We start from the raw sequence: 23,714 nt of genomic DNA on the forward strand, positions 1-23,714 counted from the left end.
ATGGGATGCTGGGAATACCTAACAGAAAAACAGATGGGAGAACTCATCCCTGTGTAGCAGGGATTGAACTCCCAGCAGCCTGGTAAAGAAGTAAAAAGGATAATAGGGTGCATATCTCAACACAAAAGGATTCCAAGTCACGGTGTGCCATATCAGATATAATGTTCAATACAGTTTAGCTCATTAGTTCATCAGCCAACACACACTTTAAACATCATCCTTAGCAGCAAAAGAGTTCCATTACTTCTTCCACATCAAAGTCACTTCTCCAATTTTAAGTGCACATCTCAAGCTGTTTTGTTTCTGAAGTCTCACCAGGTACGGGGTGTCTTTATGTAAAAATACAAAAGCTATTTTCCCAGTAATTAGATCTTTAATCCTTAATGCTGCCATAACTCACTGCTAAGTTCCACAATAAACATAACGTCTCGTGCACAAAGCTCAGAAAGCACAACAAACAACCTGAAGTTACGTTCTCAGAATAAGAGATTTCCACTTTAGGAACACACACACACACACAAGCGCGCGCAGATGTTACAAACAATCCATTTATTGGGTCATAAACTACATACACAATTGAAATAATAGTTTTGGCACTACACTATACAGTGGTTACATCTGTGTGCTGACACTCATTTAAATACTACACCAGGAACACTGCTGTGCTTTGAAGTTTGCATTGAGTCACACTCAGCAGGTACATCACCCTAATGTATCAGTGCTCCTGTAGGGTTGCATGAAATTGAAACACACCAGCTTACCTGTTATTTCAATGTACCTCACATTCTATGAGCTTATCACATCAGAACATGTGATGTCAGCATTTAGAGATGGCCACAAACGGTCATTAAAATCTGAATGAGACGGTAATAGTGAGATACAAGAAAACAAAACTTCTGCCTCTTAGACAAGAAGAGATAATCTGTTAAAGAAAATAATTTAGAAAACTAATAATGGCATTTGATTTGATACAAAAGCCAGAACTACTACATTATTAACATCTAAGTATGAATCTTTACAAATTAATCTCACAATGGTATTATGTAAAAGGTTGCAAACTGTACAATGTTCTGTCAATGCAATGCCTCTACAATTTATACAGTCTTTTACAACTATGTAACACATATTAAACATGTTGTTAATAGCCAATAGATAGTCTTTGAACAAAGCTGCAGGCAAAAAAAAACCCAAAACGGAGCTTTCACAATCTTTGAGCGAGGTATGCTTGCTCAAACAGTGACAACCTTTATGAGCACACGCTGTTAAACACAGTCAGCCATTCAGTGCCTTTTCACACTGTGCATACAACTCATTCTGTAAATTCCACCATTGCTTCACAATCCTCAACTTCATACCATAGTTATGCAGAAACACCCAGAGTCTTTCAATCCTTAAAAATACGCAGATAATCATGGATTTTTATTCCACACGTGGACAAGCTATCCACAAAGACCTGGCCAGGCAGTAAGAGCTTTCACTTCCCCGTTTGTCTTGCCATCATCTATACTGCACACACAAGACCAGCTATTTACATGTCAACAAGATAGAAAAAGGCAATCCTGTCCTGAGGTGGACTGAATGATGCAGAGCCCTTCACCTGGTGGGCACACAAATCCGAGTAGTGAAAAATATACTCTGAGAAAGAAAAGGGTCCTGGTCTTTTATGCTGACAAGATTACAAGACGCATCGCAATAGAACTGGAGAGCTTCACTGAGAATATTCTGATTTGCAGCACTCTCTGGTTCTGCTTATCTCTGATGTCAGGAAACAGCTGGGAAGAAGGGTCAGAAAGAGGGGGCAAGAAATGTGCCGTGGAAGTCACTGTGTGCAATAAAGCAAAAACAAGAGTGATATGTAATGCAGCCAATGGCAATAAACTCATAATCAGGATCTGTGAGCACAGTTACAGGGAGACTCAGGGACTCCCACAGCTACTCCTTCGGGAGGTGAAATTCTCTTGAATACAACCAGGCCCTTAGATTTGTATTTAAAAGTGGTTTTGATTAGGCATCAGGATTTTAAACACAAAGCTTTCAACAACTTTTTTTCCAATTTCTTTGAGTATCCTTTATTTTGCAGAAAGGCTCCTATTTTTTCCATTTTTTTTTTCCCCAGGAGAAATCTGAAATAAAAATAATTCAAAACAATTACTGCTTCATGCTATCACCACAGAATAAAACGAAACCAAAATCTTCATTTATCTCTAAATGCTATCACAAGACATCACAATACATGAGAGCTCAGAACCCTACAGCTTATAGAGGAAGCCTAGAAATAGATTCACTCTTCCTGGACACGTCTATGTGAAGAGACCCAGTAGCAAAGCTCCCTCTCTGGAAAAGGGAACAGTTTGGTAGCAGCTGTTCCCCAATACAAGACCCAGATGACAAACTGCTGGGTGACATGCTCAGGTCCTCAGAGCCATCAGAACAAAGCAGCAAGCACTTTGCTCTAGTGTTAAATTACCAGGCATTTAAAAGGCAAAGCAACTGGCAAAAAATAGTGAGAGGGAACATCCATACTCAAGACAAGTACACATGTCCTATCAGAACACTAGGCTAGTACAGGGACACAAGAAGAAAATGGACAACAGGAATTATCCCTCAAAAATCCAATGCTGAACAGAACACTGGAGGGGAAAAGGGGCTTTTATCTGGCAAGAGAATTTTCCCCACGGTTTAAGGTTTACTTCCCACACTACGCTAGACTGGCAAGCTAGAGTAGATTTTGTATAGGTTGACAGAAGCAATCTTACCTACCTATGCATAATAGCACGGTGAAACCAAGAGGTCAGTAAGCACTAGTAGCTGGTCATCTGTGAACTGCTGTTTATGCTCCTGCCAGTTGTCGTGGTGGGTCCTCCGGAAATTCGAGAGTGTTTTTTTCACAGTCATCTGCATAACAATCAATCAGTACCCATTTGTACCAGTGACAGATTTAAGCAAAACTAGTTTTAAAAACAACAAAAAATTATCTGCTGAACAGAGAAATGTTCTTGTTTCTGCAGCTCCTGGAATGGCCCTCAGCAACTCAGTAGTTCATTTTTTCCAAGCTCCAGTTATAGTCTATGACCAGCATCACAATTCTTAACATTCTAATAAAATGGATTCTTTGACACTCGGTTTTGAATGTGAGATAAGAGATGCATTTGAAGTGAAATGCTTCTTTCTTTCCCTGTTCTCTCAGAGCAATGGCTCATTTCAAAACACGAGAAAGAATAGATGAGCCTAATACATAGTGTGCATAGAGAAAAGATCAGAAAAGGAATATCTTCCACTAATAATTAAGATTACTATTAAATTACTTTAAGTTCAATTAGTTCAGTTTCCTGACTCAAGAAAACACATCATAGCAAGTTTGGTTAAAGTTAAGGAATTCTTCAGCAGTAGGCTCATGATTAACATACAAAAAGTCAAGAAAATCAAATATACAGAGTAAAAAAAAACAGTAACTAATTAATTAAAAACTCATTTCTAGAGCTGCTTATGAAGTCTTGTTGTAACAAAGTGTTTTTTTTTTTTGTAAGGGAAAGGAGAACTAAAAAAACGTATCGTCATATATCATCATAGTATCATCATAGTATCATAGTATCGTGCGAGTTGGAAGGGACCTTAGAGATCATCGAGTCCAACTCCCAGGATTCGAGCCCTTCTATGTAGCAGAGCAGCATTTCTGCCACTTGCGCCACAGGGGGGATTCGAACCCCGGGCCTCTGGTGTTGCAAGCAGCAATTCTACCACTGCTGCTTGCAACACCAGAGGCCCGGGGTCAATATGTCAAACATATTTCAGAAGTGCGACGCTACCAAGGATTTTTACCTCAATAGGCTGAGGATCGTTAAGATGGGCGCTGAGGTCCATTAAGAGCTGTGGCATCCAGGTGGGTACATCATATGGACTTGACAAAATGCATGCACTTAGTCCCAGCACACCAGCATGGCGCTTCACCAAGTCTGGAACCACAGAACATTTATGTTTAATGTTATCCAAGACATTGCTCAGAGACACGGACAAACCAAAACAGAAAGATACCACCAGCACTGCAACAGTATAAAGACCTCTGCAGAAAACAAAATCATTTTACAAGTCATATACTCAAATCCACACAAGTCTATGGGTCTTCGCATGGGCTTCTACTTTCCCACATCTTTAATTGTTAATGGAATAACAACTGAAGAATTTTTTTTATACAATTCTAATTGTATTATAACATGTTTTATAGACATTTCAAATGAACTTTTCCTCTCAAGAATCTAAGCTATCTTAGGTTATTTGCATAAAAAAATGTAAGTATCTATAAAGATCACAAGTAACATACTGTATCTCCACTCTTCCCTGTTCCTATGTTTAAAGAACATTCTCTCCAGCAACAGAACTACTCAATGACCTGGAAACACAGTCCTTCTGAGTTAACAGAATGTGACCAGAGACACTAAACACTTGGCCAGAAAGCAAAGTCCCTAATAAAGGACACAGTAAGAAAGAACTTCAGTTGGGTGAGGTGTGAAATTATGCAAGTCATTGCTTATTATGTGTTACAGATCCTTAGAAATGACAAACATTAGCACAGACAACCACCTTATGTTTCTCTAGGTCTATGTTTAATTTCTAAATACTTAACACCATAGGATAAATCCAATTCTATCTGGAGCACTTGCAGAATAAACCCTTAAGGGTAGCACGAGTTATTTACTTACTCTTAACCTGCGCTCAAAATGCACGGCTTTAGTCTCCGTAGCCATCTTCTTACCTCCAGAAGGAATTGTATCCACAACTGAACCCAGGTTTCGCTTCCGTTTTTTTGGTAACCTCATCTTGCACAGCTGTTCAAAGTGGGTCTGCATGGGACCATCCATAGTGAGAAAATTGCACTGTAAAAGACCACTTAGAGTGGTAGCAGCCATTTCTCTCACCTACAACCAGAGACAGTACATACCACAATTACTAAGCAATCATGCGCAGCAAGACACATGGTTTACTACTACCACAGTTTCAAGCACAGCTAGGTAGGCCAAGTTACCAGTCTTCCACCAGGGAATTTCTTTGCGTTTTTATCCTGTTGTCTCAAAGATCATATACTACTATTTAGCTATAAAGCTCTTTAGAAAATTAATGAATGTAACTCTATTGCAATACAGAACTACCTCTTACATCTGTCAGAACGTGACCTACTACCTGAGCAAACAATGTAATTCAACTTAATTGTCAAGAAATGCCTGTTACAGACAGGTTAACCTTAGGTAGTCTGAAAATACTTTGAAAACAAGACAAACCATCCCATGTAACCTGCTACACTAATTTTTTAGTAGTCTCTGTATTAATGTTAGTTTTACCAAGTGAAAAAAAAACAAACACAAGAAGGTCTATTTTATTCAAAAGCATTCTTCCTCCCACCCTTCAAGCATATGTGAAAACATTAGGACTGACAAAAGCAGATGATGTTTCCAACAGAAGGCACAACGTGTGTGTTTACAGAATGCCCTGAGTAGAACAGAATCAGCCTGAATAACGTAAGAACTCTTTGAGCATTTACAGGCACTAGGTTAAGAATCAACAACTACAAAACTGCAGTGGTACATAGTTGACAATTCAGTTCTTCAATGCTCCAGCACTGCTTACTGGGTACCAGTTCTTTTGGCTTTTGTTACTGGAATAAAGACAGAAAAATTGCTTGGACAAATATTCCTCTAACACTGAAACCCAAAGGAACCAAACCTAACATAATTTCCATCTGTTGGCCAATCCATTCAAAATACAGATCTGCTTTTTAACTCCCTCTAACACTGCTATTGGATTACAAGCACAGACAACTCAATTACCCACTTCCAAGCCATCAGTATTACCGATTCACCTCATTTACTCCAATCTGACCAAAGCATAACATTTTTTCAGCTACAAGACCATTGCATTTCTTCAAACTCGCTTCCACTTCAAATGACTGCAGGCTGACAAAATCCTTCTAACATTTAGCAACTTGAAAGTTGACTTGCTGAAATACTGATAGCTATTGCCTGATGTACTGCTAAGTACATACTGTTACAAGTAACTGTAAACAGAACATTTGTCTGTCTGAAGTACAAACATCTACCAGTGCTCTGAATCCAGTGCAGCAGATTATAACAAATTACATCCTTGAACATAGTGTTCTGAACCTCCACAAAGCAGTAAGTATAGCTGCAAGTGCTACAGTAATTAAACACAGTAAGTTAACAATAAGCTCTTGAGACTTCATTCCATTTAAATTTCTACGACATATTATTCAACCATGATTTCCTTTGTTAACAGCAAACAGAAATATGAACGGAAAGTCTGCCAGTATTGTTTAGCAGCAATCTGTGAGTCTCTTAAGAACTAGGCTATTAAATGAAACATGAAGTGCTAATGCAAGACCCAAAATAGGCAGAAGCCAGGCTGTAAAGTGAACAAGCTCCCAAGTGAACTGTATTCATTTACATCATTATTTGCCGTATTAGAACCATTTTCATTTCTAAACTAATAATCCAAATAAAATGAATGCTTTGTTGTGAGAAGCACCTAGAAGCAAAGCTTTAAAAATGGTATTAAAAAGCTAATCATGCTTCACATCATCCAAATAATTTATAGACCATCATACACGTGTGACGGTTCACTGAATGTAAAAGCTACAAAGGAGTAGCAGAAGAGTATTGTTTCGGTAGTTACTCAGAACTGACTGACCAGGGTCAACAAACTCATGGCAACATCAGAACAAGAGGTAACAGAAGCATGAGAAACATCACTCAGCAGCACAACCAAAACTTAAGTGCAGTACGTGCAGAAGGCAACTTACACGTGGAAATATTCCAGTTACTGTAATACTGCAGTGTCAAAAGAAAAGTGCTTATCAAGCCATATGCATTCTATGTATTCCATACATTGATTTATAAAAGCAGAAACAACTTAAATACCTATCCACATAGATTCCTAGAGCAAATTCAAAACTATAGAAAAGATGCTTCCATATGCACTTGGTTGCCCCCTGAAACATAACTTCCAGTTGAATACAGCCACTTTCACTTTTCCTTTACTTCTGAGTAAATACAACTGAAAATCATCCCTCCTGCTCTGACATGGTGATTATGTTATGGTGATATGAAAATTAGACACAATATTTAGCAGTGGTAATACTTCCACAGAAGTATAACTCTAAGTTACTTATAAGACAATAACTTTCCCACAGTACAGCATTCTGGAGACCTACGTTTGCAGCTGTATGCATGGAACCTGCATTCAAAGAGTCACATTGTACAGTCTGCATGGAATGTAATCCATGTGGTCCCTGCCACTCTCCAAAGTCTTCTGCAATCATTTTTACTGACAAAAAATAGGGTAAAGATACCCAACACCAGCTAAAGTCAGGGGCTCTACTGAAATGATACTCATATTCAAAACCCAGCATCAGAGAATTCTCAATAAACACAGGAATTACTTCGCAAAATATTTCATCTTGTCAATTTTTTTCAGAAATGAACAAGATTGTTTTCTTCAGAGAAACATTCAAACTTCCACAGTAGCAATGCGATTACAAGCTCTTATGAACATAGGTGAAGCCTTTGATTTGCACCTCTGTAGCACAGAGAAATAGTTTTGTACATTTAAAAGCTGAAGTGCGGTGCATTAAGGTGAGTAAAAGGTATTTTTCAAAATTATGAGATTACGAAGTGTTCTGACTCACATCCAACAACACGGCTAGGACTGCCAGGTTTTGCTTCCAGCAGAATGAACAGTGACATGAACGACATGAGAGATCATCTCAAGATCAATATTGGCATGACTGAGTGAATAATGTAAGACCCGTTCGTCTTATGCCAATAATTTTCAGCCATAAGTATTAGTTCATATATTTCAAGTTACATTGAATTCCATGTTCACAAAAGCAAGCTTCACATCTCAGGTACAACTGCTGCTTTTAATGTAACTTCAGGATGAACTACAGCAGGACTTTCAGGCAGAAAGGTATCATACTTCACTTTTCTAGAAAGAAGAAAAGAACCAAGCAATCCAAAGAAGAATTTCCCTGATGTTTGCTAACAACACAAACTAAACAAAATGACAGTGAAAACGATACTGCAGGGCAAGTCAAACAGATGGGAGGTTAACAATACTCTTCACTGAGCTTGAACATAATCAAACATTCTTAAGCTAATTTCATTTAAATACAAGCCTTCACTCCTGTACATTTGTTGTACAGAATAAGATATTTCCATGATTCCTCTCCAGCTTTTGGAAGTCTGACAAACAAGATGATGAATCACACCAAGGTGGCCTTTTCCTCCCAACCCCCATTTCTATCTTTTATCTTCTGATCCCGATAGAACTTCTCAGAGCATGCAGTACTCCTGAACACTCCAGGACCTTCAATAGCATGCACACACCACAGCCAAGACTTCGGGTTTTATCTCCTCCTGTCTGTACACCATGAAGTATGACTAAATTAAGAAACAAAGAAAAAATTCCTCGGAGTGACAAGTACGCTTGCAAACGATTACATTTTTGAATAATAAGAGATGTAACAGCATACATTAGATTGCTTTGTTACGCATGCAACTTTTCCAAAACTAAGGAAAACCCAATAATTGCAAGTAAAGAAATAATTGTTTAGTGAGTGGGATGTAAAATGAATCTTTGCCATTAATTAGCTAATACAACTAAAGACCTACAGAGTAATAAATAGTGGTATTATAGAGTTTTCAAACAGGAAGGTATTTCATCTTGTTGAAACTGAAGTTCCTACCAACACTCACGCTAGTATTTAAAGTAGGACAAGAGCATCACTGTTTCAGCTGTATCCAAACTGAAAGTAATATTCAATTCCTTTTCAAAAGTATGAACAACTGAAATTTTCATCACTTTAAACAGCTGTTTTTCTGAAATGGAAAATTTAAAGAAAAACAGAGCATGACAGAAATTCTATAAAGCTATATATATTTTCAAAACGGAAAGATCGCTAAGCTAGAAATACCTTCTGTATTAACTTACACCTGGTAGTTTTGGTTCATAAAACATGACCAAGTGAAGAAACCAGTCATGTGAAGCTAAACAGCTGAGTAGAGATGCGACTTACTTCAAGTTGCTCATCTTCCAGGAGTTTTATAACCAGCCATCTAATGTCATTGACTGCTTCTTCGTTGTTGAGAAAGATGAAGAGATTGTAGAACACCATGGTCTGGAGGTAGGTTAATATGGTATACCTAGCATGCCAAGAATTGCTTCTTGCTGTCTACAAGGACAAATAATTAATATTACAAAATAAGAATGTGAAGAGAAGTAAATAACATGAAAAGCTAAAAATACTTAAAACCCTTCTGGGGAAAGTTGCAAATAAAGTAACGTTTCTTTCTCCGATAACCTCTTTTCACACTTACTTCCCAAATCATGCAATTGTTTAAACAACAATTTATAAAAATAAACAAAGAAAACAACAACAAAAAAGCCACCTTGAAATGCATCAGATGACATGAAGCTTTGAATTGTTTTTATCAGACTCACTTGTTTTAGCACCTGAAGTACCAAAGGCACTTGCTGAGGATACAGCAAACCCTGAGACATTAATGATAAACACATCTTTGCATCTCTTTTGAGTTCATCGTAGCTATTGTCATTTTCAACTGGTGCAATCTGTAGAACAAGATCAAAGGGGAGAGAGGGAAAAACTAACATTGGTAATTAAGCACTGCTAAGAGCAAAATCCTGAAAAAAAGCAAGAAAAGTTTAATCTCACAAGAGAACAGTAAACAAGGAAAAAATCTGATCTATATTCTCAACAGTAATCTCTTGGAAGTCAAACTGACATCTTTGTTCATCTCAAAAAAAGCACACTTGGTAGAGTTAAGCATTTCTCTGTTGCACCACATATTATTGATCTAAACTCTCAGGCTGCTCTGAAGTTCTTGATGATTAAGTGGGTGTTTTTTTGAAAGCTTTAGTTAACTGCAGCAATTCTTCCAGTGTGAAATACAATTCATGTATTGTTTTAGATGTAGGTCAAAAATTGAAAGTTATTTCAAGTTCACCTTTGCATGAATAAATGTCTTTTTGTAGCAATTTATATCACTGCTTGATACTTAGTTGATGCTTATTTAAGGCAAAAAATGCTCTTCAGCATGCAAATACGCATTATTTCATAGATGTGGCACCAAATTCCACAACTTACAAGGATTAGAGGTGCTACCACCTAGACAGATTTGTTCAATCATGGAACAAGAGAAGAAACTTCAGAGATAAAGATTAGGACAGAAATAACATGCACTCATTCATGGATTTAACACACTTTTTCACCCGCAAGTAATAAACACAGGGGACCATTCATCTTTAAGTCATTACCTTGAGGAAGCCATTTAGTAGACTAGATTACCAACTTTAAGTGTATATTAGCATAAGAAAACGTTTGGGCCTCATCAGTATGCATGTTTCCTGTTGTCATTATTAGTTTTCTTCTTAAATAAGAATGCTTATAACTTCGGTTTACATATAGCATCACTTCTTCCATCAAACATGACTAATATACAGTAGCAATTAAAGCAGATACCTTGAAAAATAATGGTAAAAGCTGCAGTTGCTCTGTGACAGCTGTAGAGAAGGACCGTCCTGCACTTGCCATCAACCACTTCAGAACTGTTTTTGAAAAGAGAAATCATCACTGAACAAGGCAAATGACAACAATAATCTGACAATAAATAAAACACAAAGTTCTTTGCTACAGTAGCACAGGAGATTGTTGTATATTACACTGAATCTGTGCCAGCAGTTAGGTTTGAACCTCTAAAATTGACTTTTAAACCTCAGACCTGAAATAGTTATTGCCTTGTTACAGTACAGATCTGTGAACTGAAATTCTGTTCTGCAGCTATATGACCTGCAATTCTCAATCATCATGTCCTAATATACCTCCATTTGTTAACCTCATTAAGTAACTCACTTGTTTTCAAGAGTTTAATGCCCTGAGTTCGCTCGTCTTGCTCTCCGACTCCATTCTCCTCCATAATGTGATTCTGAATTTCTTCATCTGCTTCCATTAGGGGTTTAAGATTTTCAAGTATTCGAGTAGTAAATTCATGGACACGAGGAGACTTAGTTGCAGCAGTATTTGGCAAGGAAACATCTATCATGAATATGTAGGTCAGAACACTGAGAAAGGCAAAGAAACAACATATAGTTGGCATGACTGTGGTTCAAAGAGTATAACTAGAAGTGATCTTATATAAATTTGCTGAACTAATAAGTACTGAACATCAAAAGTACATTTAAAAAACAAACGTTCTTCAAATACCCTCTTTGCAGATACTTGAAACAAACAGGTCTAAATAGTCACTGAACTACAACCCTCCCTTCCCCTAAAAACATCTGCAAGAACCTCTTAAGCCACTAATGTACTCTTTAAAGAATTCCCTGTATAATTATGTCTTACGAGGAGTTGGTTAAAGTTAACCTGTTCCTAAGAGCTTTAGAAATCTCATACATAAAATTAACAGGCCATAATAACACACATGAAGTAAAAATAGAGAATTCATCTTAAGTTTCTAAAGCAAGTTTGCTAAGAATAACATCGTTTCTATTTAGCAGAATTCACGCACACAAAGATAACAGTCACCACTTCAGTGTCGCTATTAAAATGCTCAGTTACCAAAATATTATGAAATGAAAAAGATAAACTGAACTGAAGAAACTAACACTGACCTTCCTATTCTCTCTCGGACATTTTTGTAAACCTGGGTGAGTTTAGGTTCCAAATACTTTAACAGTCTGTGCAGCAGCTCTGGTACTCGCCATTCCTGCTGTGCAAGGCCACCTTGTAGCACATAAAGTCGGCTAGAAATCAGAACAAGACATTCACAGTCATACCAAACTGTTCCTCCCTCCTTTAACCATCCCAAAATCTTGTTCTCAGTGTTGAGTGTGTCAAAGCACAGAAGTGTCTTTGTGTGGGCTGCGTGCATAGTTGGGTTAACATCACAGAATGGAAGAATAGTAGTGCTGTTATGCCAGTTCCAAAACTTCACATTCTATTAACTAGATTTAAGGGCATGAAAATTGATGAATAAACTGCCATTGTGTTGGGAAAGCTAACTGAAAAGGAGCAGTTTTGCTTCATGCTTTACAAGCCAGCTGCCACAATACAGTCTCAGTGTATTTCATCCATGCTTTTATTCCCCTTATTCAGCCACAAAATAGTTACAATTAATTTTACCATGCATCGACAAATGATCCTCCTTCACCGCTCAATGGAGATTCCAACAGCAGTTCAAATAACCAGTGCAGTTTCCTAGGATCTCTGCTCTCCTTTAAGTTAAGCAGGTATCAGAAATATAAAGCACATTAGGGGTTTTTATGTAAATACTGCATAAGCAAGTTAAGTTTTGACAAAGATTTTACACACACAGCTTGGGCTTATTTTTTAAGAAAGTGTAAAGTTAAAGTACTTTTTCAACAACAAAACCCAATATGAAGAAAGTACAGCAAAAACTATGCACAAAAATAAGTTTTTAACTGCTTGGTAAAACAACTGATATAGAACAGAAGAACATCAGTTGTTTTTTTCCCACATACATGAATAATCACATTTGACACAGGAATTCTGCCAGCATTTTAGGTGACAAGCTATTTCAAAGGGTTTCTGATACTTGCGACCTACCATTCACTCTCCTCGCACAATCCTTACCCTTGCTACTATTAGAAGATAACTGGTGAGTAAGTTTTCACATCTGTACACCTCTGAAGCAAGAATGTGTAATGTGAAAAAAACACTGCTCAGTGATAAATACAATAAGAGCACAATTCTATGTCACCCATTAAACCGAGACAGCTCTTCTGAAGAGGTCGAAAATGAAGGCTTTATTTCCTTCCTGAAATGTTACATTTAGCTGACTGCGATGAATACAAGAAAATTACCTAAGATCTTCAATGGATGATACTTTCATATTATATTTACAGCTCTCTTATTTGCAGCTGATAAAATATACCCACACGCTACTATTATGAAACTCTTATTTACATATCTGTTAAACCTGATCATCCTGATGTAACTTTACAAAACCGAAGATGGACTACTTACACATGAGGTTGCTATGCACGTGCCCCAATCATTGTATGTTTCCACTGTAATGTTGGATAAAGCTGTTCGAAGCAATGGACAGAGAAGCTTCCAAAGTTTTTCCACCTGCTCAGCAAGAAAGCAAACCACAAGATTTGTCTAGTTAATGGCTACTTAACCTGTGTGAACCCAATTCCTTCAATCTTCTCAAAACATGAGAAAAGATTATTTCTAGGTGTTGCTATTCTACAATACTAATATGAGGGAATAAGCATCAGAACTAAGATTTCAAGAATATTAAGTGTTTTGAGATACCGCAGGTAGTGTAAGCACCATATTCACAATGACTTAAATACAATCAGAATGCACACGCAATTTAAAGATCAGGCTATGCACACTTTGCTTTTGGTAGGAGAGCAATTTTATACACCTAAAGCACTCCCTCCTCGCTTTATTCATTTTCAAATGAAAACACTAATTCTCTCAGAACTACTTCTTAGCATAGAAATACCAGACATCAGGGTACAGCTATATAAAAATGTACAGGTCTGAACTGAACATAAGCAGCACTTATCCCAACTGGAAAATTACAGATGTCAGCTTTGCCAAGACATTAAAAGCTAAATGTTTTTTGTTTTACGCTGTAGCATTTTGTTATCACCTACCATTATATAGGCTCCTAACCAAGCTAGGAACTGCAACGGAGCATTACATACTGTAACTTCTTTCAGCCCTTCCTTGTATGACTTTGATAACACATCAACATCCCCTCAATTTCATTGGTTGAATACATTTAATACTTCAAGCTTATCCCTTAACTTTCAAGAGCCACTCAAAAACACTACTTCAGCACCTTCTCAAATGTCCAGTGTTTAGAACCTCTTATCAAGCCAGCTATAATTTCAGCAACACATCTCTGGGTGCTTTCATGGGAGTCTGACACGAGGCGTTCCAAATGGGGCTGCAGAACTGGCAAAAAGGCATCATCAAAGTTTCTAAAAAGGCCCTGTAAAAGACAACGTGAAAGTGCTTTCACTAATTATCAGAATAAACTGCTGTCTTTGTAAGCAACACATGATAATGAAGAACTTCAGATTTGAATATGCAGAAAAGTAAAATTACTTTTATAACATTATTACATATTGCATCCAACAGACTTCCAAATTATTCTTCCCTGAAGTAGTTCATCAAAAGAAAGGGTTAGTGGGATTAAGCATAACAACATACACATTCCCCAACAGTAAGACACAAGATGTATGTGGCTTTTCCACACTAGGATAATTCTCTGCAAAAAGGAACTCAACTTAGTTATGGAACTCCAGTTACCTTGAAGAGGCAAAATCTGCGAGGATTAAATTTGTCTTTGCCTTTTCTGTCCTCTAAAGACAGAAATTTTATTAACTGTTCAACAAACTTGGGATCAGAAAAATGATCATATATAATTTGTTCTGCCTGAAAAAGAAGAAAATAGAATTAGTTTTGCGGTGTTGCATCACCACGGTGACATCACAATCTTTTCAAGAGCCAATTTCCATTTTATTTTTACTTCTGGCAGAAAGCATGCCTGGATTAACTATTTCTCTCTTCAGTTTTAAAGAGAATATTATGTCATGTTTTCGGTGACACCTAATTTTTAATCATATTAATGACTTCCAGTCATCTTTCCTTTCATTTGCACAACCCTTACAAAGAAGTAATTACTACTGTCATTAATTACCTTGTATCAAAATCTGATAAAGATGTGAAAGTTAATGACATTTCTCATTAATAGTTATGCTGTGATCTCTGATAGAGAAAATGCAACGTATAGAAAATAATTTCTTATACACCAACACAGTTGGCATGAAAATTAAGTAGAAAAATGCTTTTAAAAATGCCTTTTAATGATCTAGGCTTCAGAACAAGTATCACTTATTGTTAGTTAACAACACGATTATAACCATGACACGGTCTTTGAATTGAATCTCTATCTTTTTAATCAAGTGTTTCTAGATGTTTTATGTAAGTATTTTCCAAATAAAATACTTAGGCTGAAACAGAGAATTTCATCTCTGCAACTACATAAATCCGTGGACAGCATTTTAAAAGAGTAGAAAGAAAGGAAGAAAGAGCACAAAGGAACAGTATTAAGAAAATCCACACAAATGAAATTCACTCAAATCTCTACCTCTGTCAATTCATCTCTTCTTCGTCCAAGCTTTGGTTGCTGCTCAATTGGAGCATAAACTGTCATAGTCCTGGACATAAAAAGAACAGTAATGTTTTAAAGTACAAGTTATCATCATTTCCTGTGTTCTCTATATTAAAAACAGGATATATTGACTTCAGAAAGCAAAGCTTGCAAGAAAACTTACAGCAAAAAATTAAGCCTATAATTACAATGGTACTGCTATATAGCAAGCAATCCAGAACTATCAGTGATAGACTGCTAAACAGATTTTGAAATCACACTATTTTCAAATATCCATATTTAGTTAAGAGCCAGTGTATAATTCTGATGGAAGAAGTTTTATAGTAACAAGTAATAAGCACTTATAGTACCCACAAAAGCTAAGAACACTAAGTAGGAACTGAGAAATGCAAAGGTGGTAAAACAAGCAAGAAAAACTAAGTAAGGGATAAATAATTTGTTGTTACTTTCGTTCAATCAAAAAAGGAAATCTAGCACACATTACTTAAGTTCTCTGCTTAAGTAACTTCAGAAAACTTAAGTTTTGTTTTTCCTGCTGAATTTCCTAACTGGAGTTAGTACACATTGGTTAACAGTACTCACTGAGGCCAGGTGTAATACCCCCAGTGTGTCTTCTCCACAAAACAGCATGACTCCCACGCCTCCTTAGTCTTTGGTAAGTTCTGACTGTCGTAGTGCAGCCACTGGTTATCCAGCCTGTCACCAGCCTGAATACTTGAAGGCTTAGGGTTTCCACCTGGTTCAAGAATAATTTAGGTTCTATCAAAATTGTTCATCAGCAGTTCCAGTAAATGTTGCAACTTATTTAATCGAAGTTTGTGTCTTTGGTCAGAGCTTTTTCCCCATCAAATCTATACCGAGATTTGCTCTGTGAGATTAAAAGCAGCATCAATAGAAATAGTAGAAATTCCTTTATGAATTGAAATAAACATGCCATTTGAAATGCTGAGACAAAGGGAATAATAAGAGCAGGTATATAGGTCATTCTTACAATGTACAAAGCTTTCTGAAAGGAGAATGACCATAACCACATCTCTGAAGTTTTAACTCATTAAAAGTGAATAGTTTAATACATACAAGTGTGCCAAAACACACATAATATTTACAATACATGAAGTATATTAATACATATTAATACAATGCATACTTAATGCTTCTAAAGAAGACAAACAACAAATTCATTGTTTTGTATTACCTATGTTGTTTGAATGGGACATTAACCAGAGAGAAATGAAAAGCTTGAGATTCCATGATTAAAGCAGAAAAAAAATCTAAACTGTTAAAAATCTCATTTTTTATTTTAATTAAAACTTACTTATTTCATATGGGCATATGGGCACTTTCTTGTGTGTTCTCTTGAGCTGTTTAAGAACTCCAGCCACAGCTGAGATGGCCACCTAAAAGACAGATTGCATCCATTTCATACATTTACCACCACAATGATGTCTCATCATCTCATTAGGCATAGTTTAAGCCAGCTTCTCTGTCCTAAAAAGCCAACGAACACTGCAGCTAACTTCACCACACTAGTGGTTGCAGTTTTAGTTGTTTAACAGACAGGAATCATGTGCAGCATTTGCAGAGCACCAACATCTCCCCACTCACAAGGAGGTGGCCTTTACCTTCAAGTCTCACTGAGGAGACAAGCAAAATGAAAGGTGAAAGCACAGAACAGATGAAATTGCTTCAAATATTAAGCTACAGATAGAAGAAAAAAAAACCCCAAACCCACGTACTTAAAGGATTCTAAACTGAATAAGTACAAGTAGGCACGTTCCATGTTTTCACAGTTTACAGACTTTCCATCATTCATAGTGGCTCTAGCATCACCAAGACTCTTGGATTAGAAGCTTTTAAGTACATAAATGTGTGTAAAGTGGGTAGGGATGCATGCCCCAGTTTTTGTACTGCATTGCAGCAGAAAAACAAACATCTCTGCTAAAACCCATTAAGCTGCAAAACAAAGAGGTAGTTACATTGGTCTTACCTTACGAACTACAATTGCATCATGGTTAAGACACTGCACAAAAAATCTTATGGCACGGACAGGCAGTATCCTATCATCCCTCAGGAGCAGGGACAGAAAGCCAATACTGATGTGCTCAAACTTCCAGGGACTGAAAAATCAAAGCAGACAGTACGTAGCAGTATAGTAGAGTTTGCATGCACTGCTCTTACACCGAAATGATCACACAGGTTGCGTACGTATAGAACATGACTTAACATCAGCCTGAATATATGTCACTGCTATAGTCAGTGAGCTTCACTGACACTGAGGGAAATCTTCAACAGCTCTAGGAAAAGTGCAACTGAAATTACACCCAGCCGAAATGCCAGGATTAAAATGGCACCACCAATGTATAACACTGACCTAAAACATCATTCTTCTCAAGTTTTTATTTTTTAATATGATGTCATCAATTAAAATCTATTTGGACATCAGCATCATGCAAACAATTTTTTCCCCGTAACAATAAGCAGCAACACAAATATATATCTTAATCAATGACAAAGCTGAACTCCAGGATGTAACGATGCCTTATATTAACAAGTCTAAATCTCAATGAGAATAAATTCAAGACTCATCCACTCATTTATCTGGGAGACAGTAATGCCATTCCGCTACACAGGCTGTTATATTCTGGTCATTTTAACTGAACCTCTTGGTGAATGGTATATTTATTCTTGTATTCAACTCCAACCCACCATAAAGAAATAAAACATTTCATACACATGAAGGGAGACTTACAGATTTCTTTGTTCCACACAGTCCAACAACATGTTGACCAAGTTTTCATAGTTTCTAGGCATGGAGGAAGAAAAAACAAAAAAAAAAATCACTCATCAACCAGATGCTGTTAAAAGAATTACATAAAAGTAGCTTCAAAGTCCCTCACCAAAAAGGTGAGTGAAAACAATGCAGCAAACACAGCACCAACTGGCAGGACAGGGAAGAGAAGGAGGAAGGAAGGAAATTCAAGTGTAGAGGAGAGAGGCTGCCACTCCAAGAGAGAAAAAAAAACATCAAGACAAACCCGGTTTGTCTATTTGAGACTAGTTCAGCAATTTTGGATTATTACACTTAATGTACAGTTAGTGTTAGAACAAATCAGCAATAAGGGAGGTTTAACTTACCGCAGAGCTTCAGCATTCTTTTCTTTCTGTCGCTGAATCCCTAACTGTATTTCTTCTGAACAAAGTGGTGTGAAATCTAAACTGGGATGGTTCGATCTCTGCAGCATGACAGCGATCTGAATACATTTCTCTGGAACCTATCAATAGAAAAATGCAGACATTTCAAACCGAGGAGCAATCACAAATTTTCTGTGTTTCTGCTTTGAAATAAGGAGGTTTGAGAATCATAGGAAGAGTGCAGCATTTCCTCACTGCAGAGATGAGTCCTTGAAGTAGTGAACTGTTCACACAGCTGAATTTTTTCTTGCAAGCAAATTAAAGACAAACTTTAATACTCCATTGCAGCATTTATTAAAATAGATTGATAAAAACTTTTATTAATTGTCACACAATGTTAAAAACAAATCATGCCATTTATCACACTGATTAGGAAAAAGGCAGTTATGCAAATCTGCACAGTGTGGCCATAGCTACCCACACAGACAACATTAGTTTGACCACTCTGTTGTACCAATGCACATCTTTATACCTGATCAACAAGAAGCACACTGATTAACAGGGGAAAACTACATAAACTTCCTTATGAAAAGGAAGCTTAACAAAATGTTACACTGTGCAGTAACAATGTTTCAATTTAAAAGAACAGGTCTACATTCCTCTGTAACAGAAATCAGAACAGAATCAACATCAGAACACTAATTTAGATAATAAAAATGAGTCTCAAACTCTCGTGTAATCAGATGCACAGAGAAGCCAAGCCATTAACTCTAAGCTATCCGTCACTTACTGCAAAATCCAATCCGATGGTTTCATACTGTCTGTGGATTTTTTCTGCTAGGTCATCAAAAAGTCTAACTATGGATGGTTTTTCCAAGGACATCGCTTGGCTAAGCCCAGAAGAAACAATTGCTGGCCATGTCTGAGCAATGCAGTCCCAATCGTGAAGATTTGCCAAACACACTCCACTGTGATTTCCAAGAAGACAATATAAGGCACCCTATAAAAGTTAAAGATGCAATTTTTAAGTAGTAAAGCACTGTTCATGTAAGATATCTACGTGTTCACCCGCACAGAACAAAAAGTAATCTTCACATTACCAAAACATTATTATGCCATCGCACAGCCTCACTGACAAAACACTGAATATTTTCTGAAATCGTTTTTGTGCTAAAGAAACGTTCTAACCAAATTACACATCCTGACAATTAACTGCTTCACAAAAGGGAAATCTGACTTTTGAATTATGTTATAGATCTATACAGTAGCACATCTGTTTTTTCTGTAAACATATTCATGTGTGGCTGCACTAAAAAAGTCGGGGCTGCAGGCTGACCACGAGGCTGCTGAATAGGCCCAGACCTGAAACTGCTCACTGAGCATGATGTGTTTGACCGCCAGAAATGACAAACAACTGGTGAACGCAACAGGTAATTATATGAAAAATTGACAAGAGCTGTGAAAACAAGAGTGCCTGGATTTTACAGGTGATTAAGTTGGAGCTTTATGAGAAACTGCCTAATTTCACAGGTAACTGGAAGGAAGTCTTGGGGAACATTAGTGTTGAGTGTAGTCTTATAAGGAACAGCACCTAGCTCACCGTGCCAGTAATATTGAGCAGTCTAAGACTGGGTAGCTAGCAGTATCAGAAATGCAAATTGCAGTATTGTAGCAAATGCTGTAACGTAGGAAGATCGGGATCAACTGGGATAAGAAAGTAAGTTGGGCTTCATCATTACAGAGACAAAGTAGAAAGAGGTGCAAGGATAAAACAAGAATCTGGAAGAATAAGCTACATAAGCAATATAATCACATGCTGACATTAAATATCAGGCAGGTGGAGTAGGATAAGAAGCTAGACCTGTTGCTCTGATCATACAACAAGAACCCAAATGTGTCTCTGTGGTCAGGAAGACTAAGGAGGTGCAGGGGAAGGGAAGGAGCATGATATTTCCTTGGCCAGGAAGGGAACACCTGGACAGACAGTGCCCCCAGTATCACTGCATCAGCACCATTACCAGACAACCTCAGAAGTTACCTGCTTTGACTAAAATGTTTTTGTCCAGTTTGAGTTCTACTGTTTCAGCTGACTGAACTGCTCAATGAGTTTTATTGCTTTGGACTATAGCTTCCTCAACTTCCATTAAAAAAATATAGCAGCTAACATTTGCTTTTGTAATATCTCAACACACAATGAAACAAGGAACTAAGTTTCTTCTGACAACACATTTAACCAAAATATTTAGTATTAGTTGCACTTAGGCTATGTGCCACAGAAGCCTAAGAGTCATGCTTGTAAAAATCATTAATAATCCTCCTGTAAATACACTTTCAAAGATATAAACAAAACAAAGTTAATGAGAAAGTACTTTGAATTGCTGTTGAGTGACATCTTGCCGATCTGGACGCAAGAACTCCAAAACCAAGGGAATGATATCTCTGCAACAAAAATTGTATGTTCCCAGAGCTGTGAAGAATGCTTGCTGAGCTTTACTTCTGACCTGTGGGAAGACAGAAATTACTAGAAAATCTTCTGAACCAAAAAATATACACTGTATCAATTTCTTTTGTAAGGGGGCTACTGTTTTACCTATGCAAAATTAACAGGTTTGATTTGTGCACTGAAGCATGTCACCTGCTGCAGATGTTAAACAACATGCTTCCCCTCACCCTTACTCACAACTCTATCTAAACGAACTTGTTTCAAGCATTTATTTGAGAAGAGCTAAAAAGTTCTTTGTGCTGCCAAAAACAGTCATTATGTTTTTAATATCACTATAAAAGCAAACAGGCAGCATAACGGATGCTACATGCAGAACTCTAAAGAGCCTGTAGACACTGTGGATGGATCTGAATTTATAAATGCACTGAATTCCCACAGGGCTAAGAATTAATAGTACAACCATTTGCATGTCTGTTTGGTATATACTTTTTGAATTTTATTATTATTATTATTTAAAAATCTAGTTTGCCTACTTCATAAAAACAGATTTAGGAATGCAGTGTTATTAATCATATTGGAAATGTCACATCTAAAAGCCTCAAGCTAGTATCATTTTAACTGATATTATTTATTGTTCTTGAAATTTAGAAAACAAGCACAAAAAGCTGTAGCCCTTAGGCTGAATCTCCACCCATCCTTAACTTGATGAAGAGGGGAATATGTCAAAATTGGTAACTAACATAAATGAGGTAATTAAAAGCTTCATATTACCATGAAAATAAATTGAAAAGTGAAGAAAGTAATAGGAAAAAAACAATACAATATTCCAGAACTACAAAAGATGGTTATTTACCTGACCATATGAACTTGTGGACAAACAAAGAAGATCTCTGATCATGTCCTGGTGGGAGGTTTTATATTCACAGCCTTCCATTGTTAGTGTTCTCAACTAAATTGCATCAAGAACACAAATAAAGTATTATTTTTAGACATTAATAATGTAAGTAAAACAACAGTGCAGGATCGCTGCAACTTTAACTAAATGACAACATAACAAATCAGCTTCTCTAGTAAACATGTTAGTAATACTATTAAGTGAAGGAATTACCTCATGCTGCAACATAACTCTGTCTATCAGCAAAGCTCGGATATGCTGTTTCTTTCCTTGAAGCTGGAAGGAAATACGTAACTGAGTTCAGATTTCAATATTAACATCAGCAGCCTGTACTGACTGAATTTCCCGCTGGCACTTTTCCTCTTCTACAAACAGGCGAATTTAACATAGATATTGTGAGAATATACTAGTTGTCTTCCCCCTCCCCCCCCCAAGTAAAGGCTTTCATTTACGTATTTTCGTTTACTCTGGGAATAAGTTCCCTTTGCAAGCAGAAAGAAGCTCTGGTTACACAAATTACTCTATTAACATTGATCAGAGCAGAGCATCATGCCAAGACTCAGATTCTGGCCTAAGGATGCTAACTGGTGGGTTACAATTCCAAAATGCTAAGTGTAAGATTTCCAAGTAAAGGTACAAACGTACTGCAAAACAACGTTCAGTAATCAGAATACACAGAAATTAGATTTCAGAATCATGAAAATTTTCATTAGGACTGTAAAGACAATGTGGAAAAAGCCTTCCTGAGCATTAGGAACTATTCTCCCCACACACTTTAAGCTTTACAAAGAATTACTGACCCTGTTCTCCATTGATTTTTTTACTAGATTAAAGCTTTTCCATCGGGAATCAAATTCATGTTTGTGAGACCCTTGGAACTGCAAAACATCGCTAATTATCTGCAAGAAAAAAAGATGACAATTAATAATCATTTTCCAAAGTGAAGTCATTTTGTGTGCAAAATAAGTAGTATGTCATGTGAAGTACTACAAATAATAAACATACCTTTATTATTAGAAATAAAGACTTGGTATCATCTTCTGAATTATCAAGTATGTAACCTGCAATTTAAGAATAATGATGTATTATTATGTAGGAAAAGAGCTTTAACATAAACAATTTCTATAAAGCTTAAGTATTACAGGCACAGTAAAGGAAACAGGTTTCTTATATTAAACTTACCACAAAAAACACCGTACTTCTTATATAAAGGTTGAATTCTTATACTTACGCAACAATTTCCTTGTAACCCTTGCAATAGTTTCACGATAATTCTCTCTTGATAAATCTGTACAAAAATTAAACATATTCTTTATTATAAAAGTAAAAAACCCAGAGCGGACTACTCAGAAAACACAGTACGGATTATTGGACCTTCCTCCTCTGCCTTGATAGATGGTTTAATTTTTAACCACAGAATAAGGCAGACTGTTTAACATATGAAACTAAGCAGGGTAAAAGAGAAACCCAAAGAACATAGATGATACATTTCAGGTGATAAAGCTAATAAACATCTCCAACCTGAATAAGAACAAAAACACAGAATCAAAAAATGGGCTCAATAACATGAGCAAGTTTCTTGGAAAGTTTTAAACCAGAACAATCTTGAGTTGCTCTAAAAAATGACTAACTTTTAATTTTGCCCATTCTCATATATGTATCTTACAAGGCTAAAAACTCCCTGCTTGTAAATTAACTGACCAGATAAGTGTCAAAGTGACTACAATCAATCACCTGAAAAGCAGTTACTGTGCCTCCAACTCTTATTTAAACTTTCCAACTTGGAAGACAGTGAAGAACACAATAAAGCCTGAGGACAAAGCTAGTCTGCCAACTTTGATGTTTCAGACTCTAAAGAACTGGACTCGAATAATCCTTTATCGTTATGACTATTAAATGCCCATACTGTGTGACTGACCCTTTGATCTTTGAGCAGTTTAACTCAATCTTCAAACATACTACAAAGGTTGAAGGGAAGTGTGTGTGATGCTTCCTTCTACTATGG

The 23,714-nt window shown here is 36.8% G+C and overlaps 1 protein-coding gene across 2 annotated transcripts in view; it reads right to left on the bottom strand.

Annotated features, from left to right (window-relative positions):
• Window positions 1-138: 138 nt before the first annotated feature.
• PSME4 (proteasome activator subunit 4) overlaps window positions 139-23,714 on the bottom strand; it is a 63,414-nt gene continuing 39,838 nt past the window's right edge. For both annotated transcript variants that reach the window (XM_072332261.1, XM_072332262.1), the window contains 26 exons: window positions 22,941-22,997; window positions 22,715-22,770; window positions 22,510-22,608; window positions 21,923-21,985; window positions 21,668-21,763; window positions 20,741-20,872; window positions 19,162-19,371; window positions 18,375-18,511; window positions 17,989-18,042; window positions 17,227-17,356; window positions 16,555-16,636; window positions 15,822-15,975; window positions 15,216-15,285; window positions 14,375-14,500; window positions 13,902-14,054; window positions 13,070-13,174; window positions 12,206-12,297; window positions 11,695-11,826; window positions 10,937-11,145; window positions 10,547-10,632; window positions 9,508-9,636; window positions 9,083-9,238; window positions 4,751-4,913; window positions 3,820-3,953; window positions 2,761-2,895; window positions 139-2,123 (listed from right to left, as the gene is read on the bottom strand). In XM_072332261.1, the coding sequence (XP_072188362.1) occupies window positions 2,761-2,895; window positions 3,820-3,953; window positions 4,751-4,913; window positions 9,083-9,238; window positions 9,508-9,636; window positions 10,547-10,632; window positions 10,937-11,145; window positions 11,695-11,826; window positions 12,206-12,297; window positions 13,070-13,174; window positions 13,902-14,054; window positions 14,375-14,500; window positions 15,216-15,285; window positions 15,822-15,975; window positions 16,555-16,636; window positions 17,227-17,356; window positions 17,989-18,042; window positions 18,375-18,511; window positions 19,162-19,371; window positions 20,741-20,872; window positions 21,668-21,763; window positions 21,923-21,985; window positions 22,510-22,608; window positions 22,715-22,770; window positions 22,941-22,997 (2,960 nt within the window). In that variant the 3' untranslated portion in view covers window positions 139-2,123. The remainder of the gene's footprint in view (window positions 2,124-2,760; window positions 2,896-3,819; window positions 3,954-4,750; window positions 4,914-9,082; window positions 9,239-9,507; window positions 9,637-10,546; window positions 10,633-10,936; window positions 11,146-11,694; window positions 11,827-12,205; window positions 12,298-13,069; window positions 13,175-13,901; window positions 14,055-14,374; window positions 14,501-15,215; window positions 15,286-15,821; window positions 15,976-16,554; window positions 16,637-17,226; window positions 17,357-17,988; window positions 18,043-18,374; window positions 18,512-19,161; window positions 19,372-20,740; window positions 20,873-21,667; window positions 21,764-21,922; window positions 21,986-22,509; window positions 22,609-22,714; window positions 22,771-22,940; window positions 22,998-23,714) is intronic.

Source organism: Excalfactoria chinensis, chromosome 3, assembly GCF_039878825.1.
Source record: "Excalfactoria chinensis isolate bCotChi1 chromosome 3, bCotChi1.hap2, whole genome shotgun sequence".
NCBI classification, from domain to species: Eukaryota; Metazoa; Chordata; class Aves; order Galliformes; family Phasianidae; genus Excalfactoria; species Excalfactoria chinensis.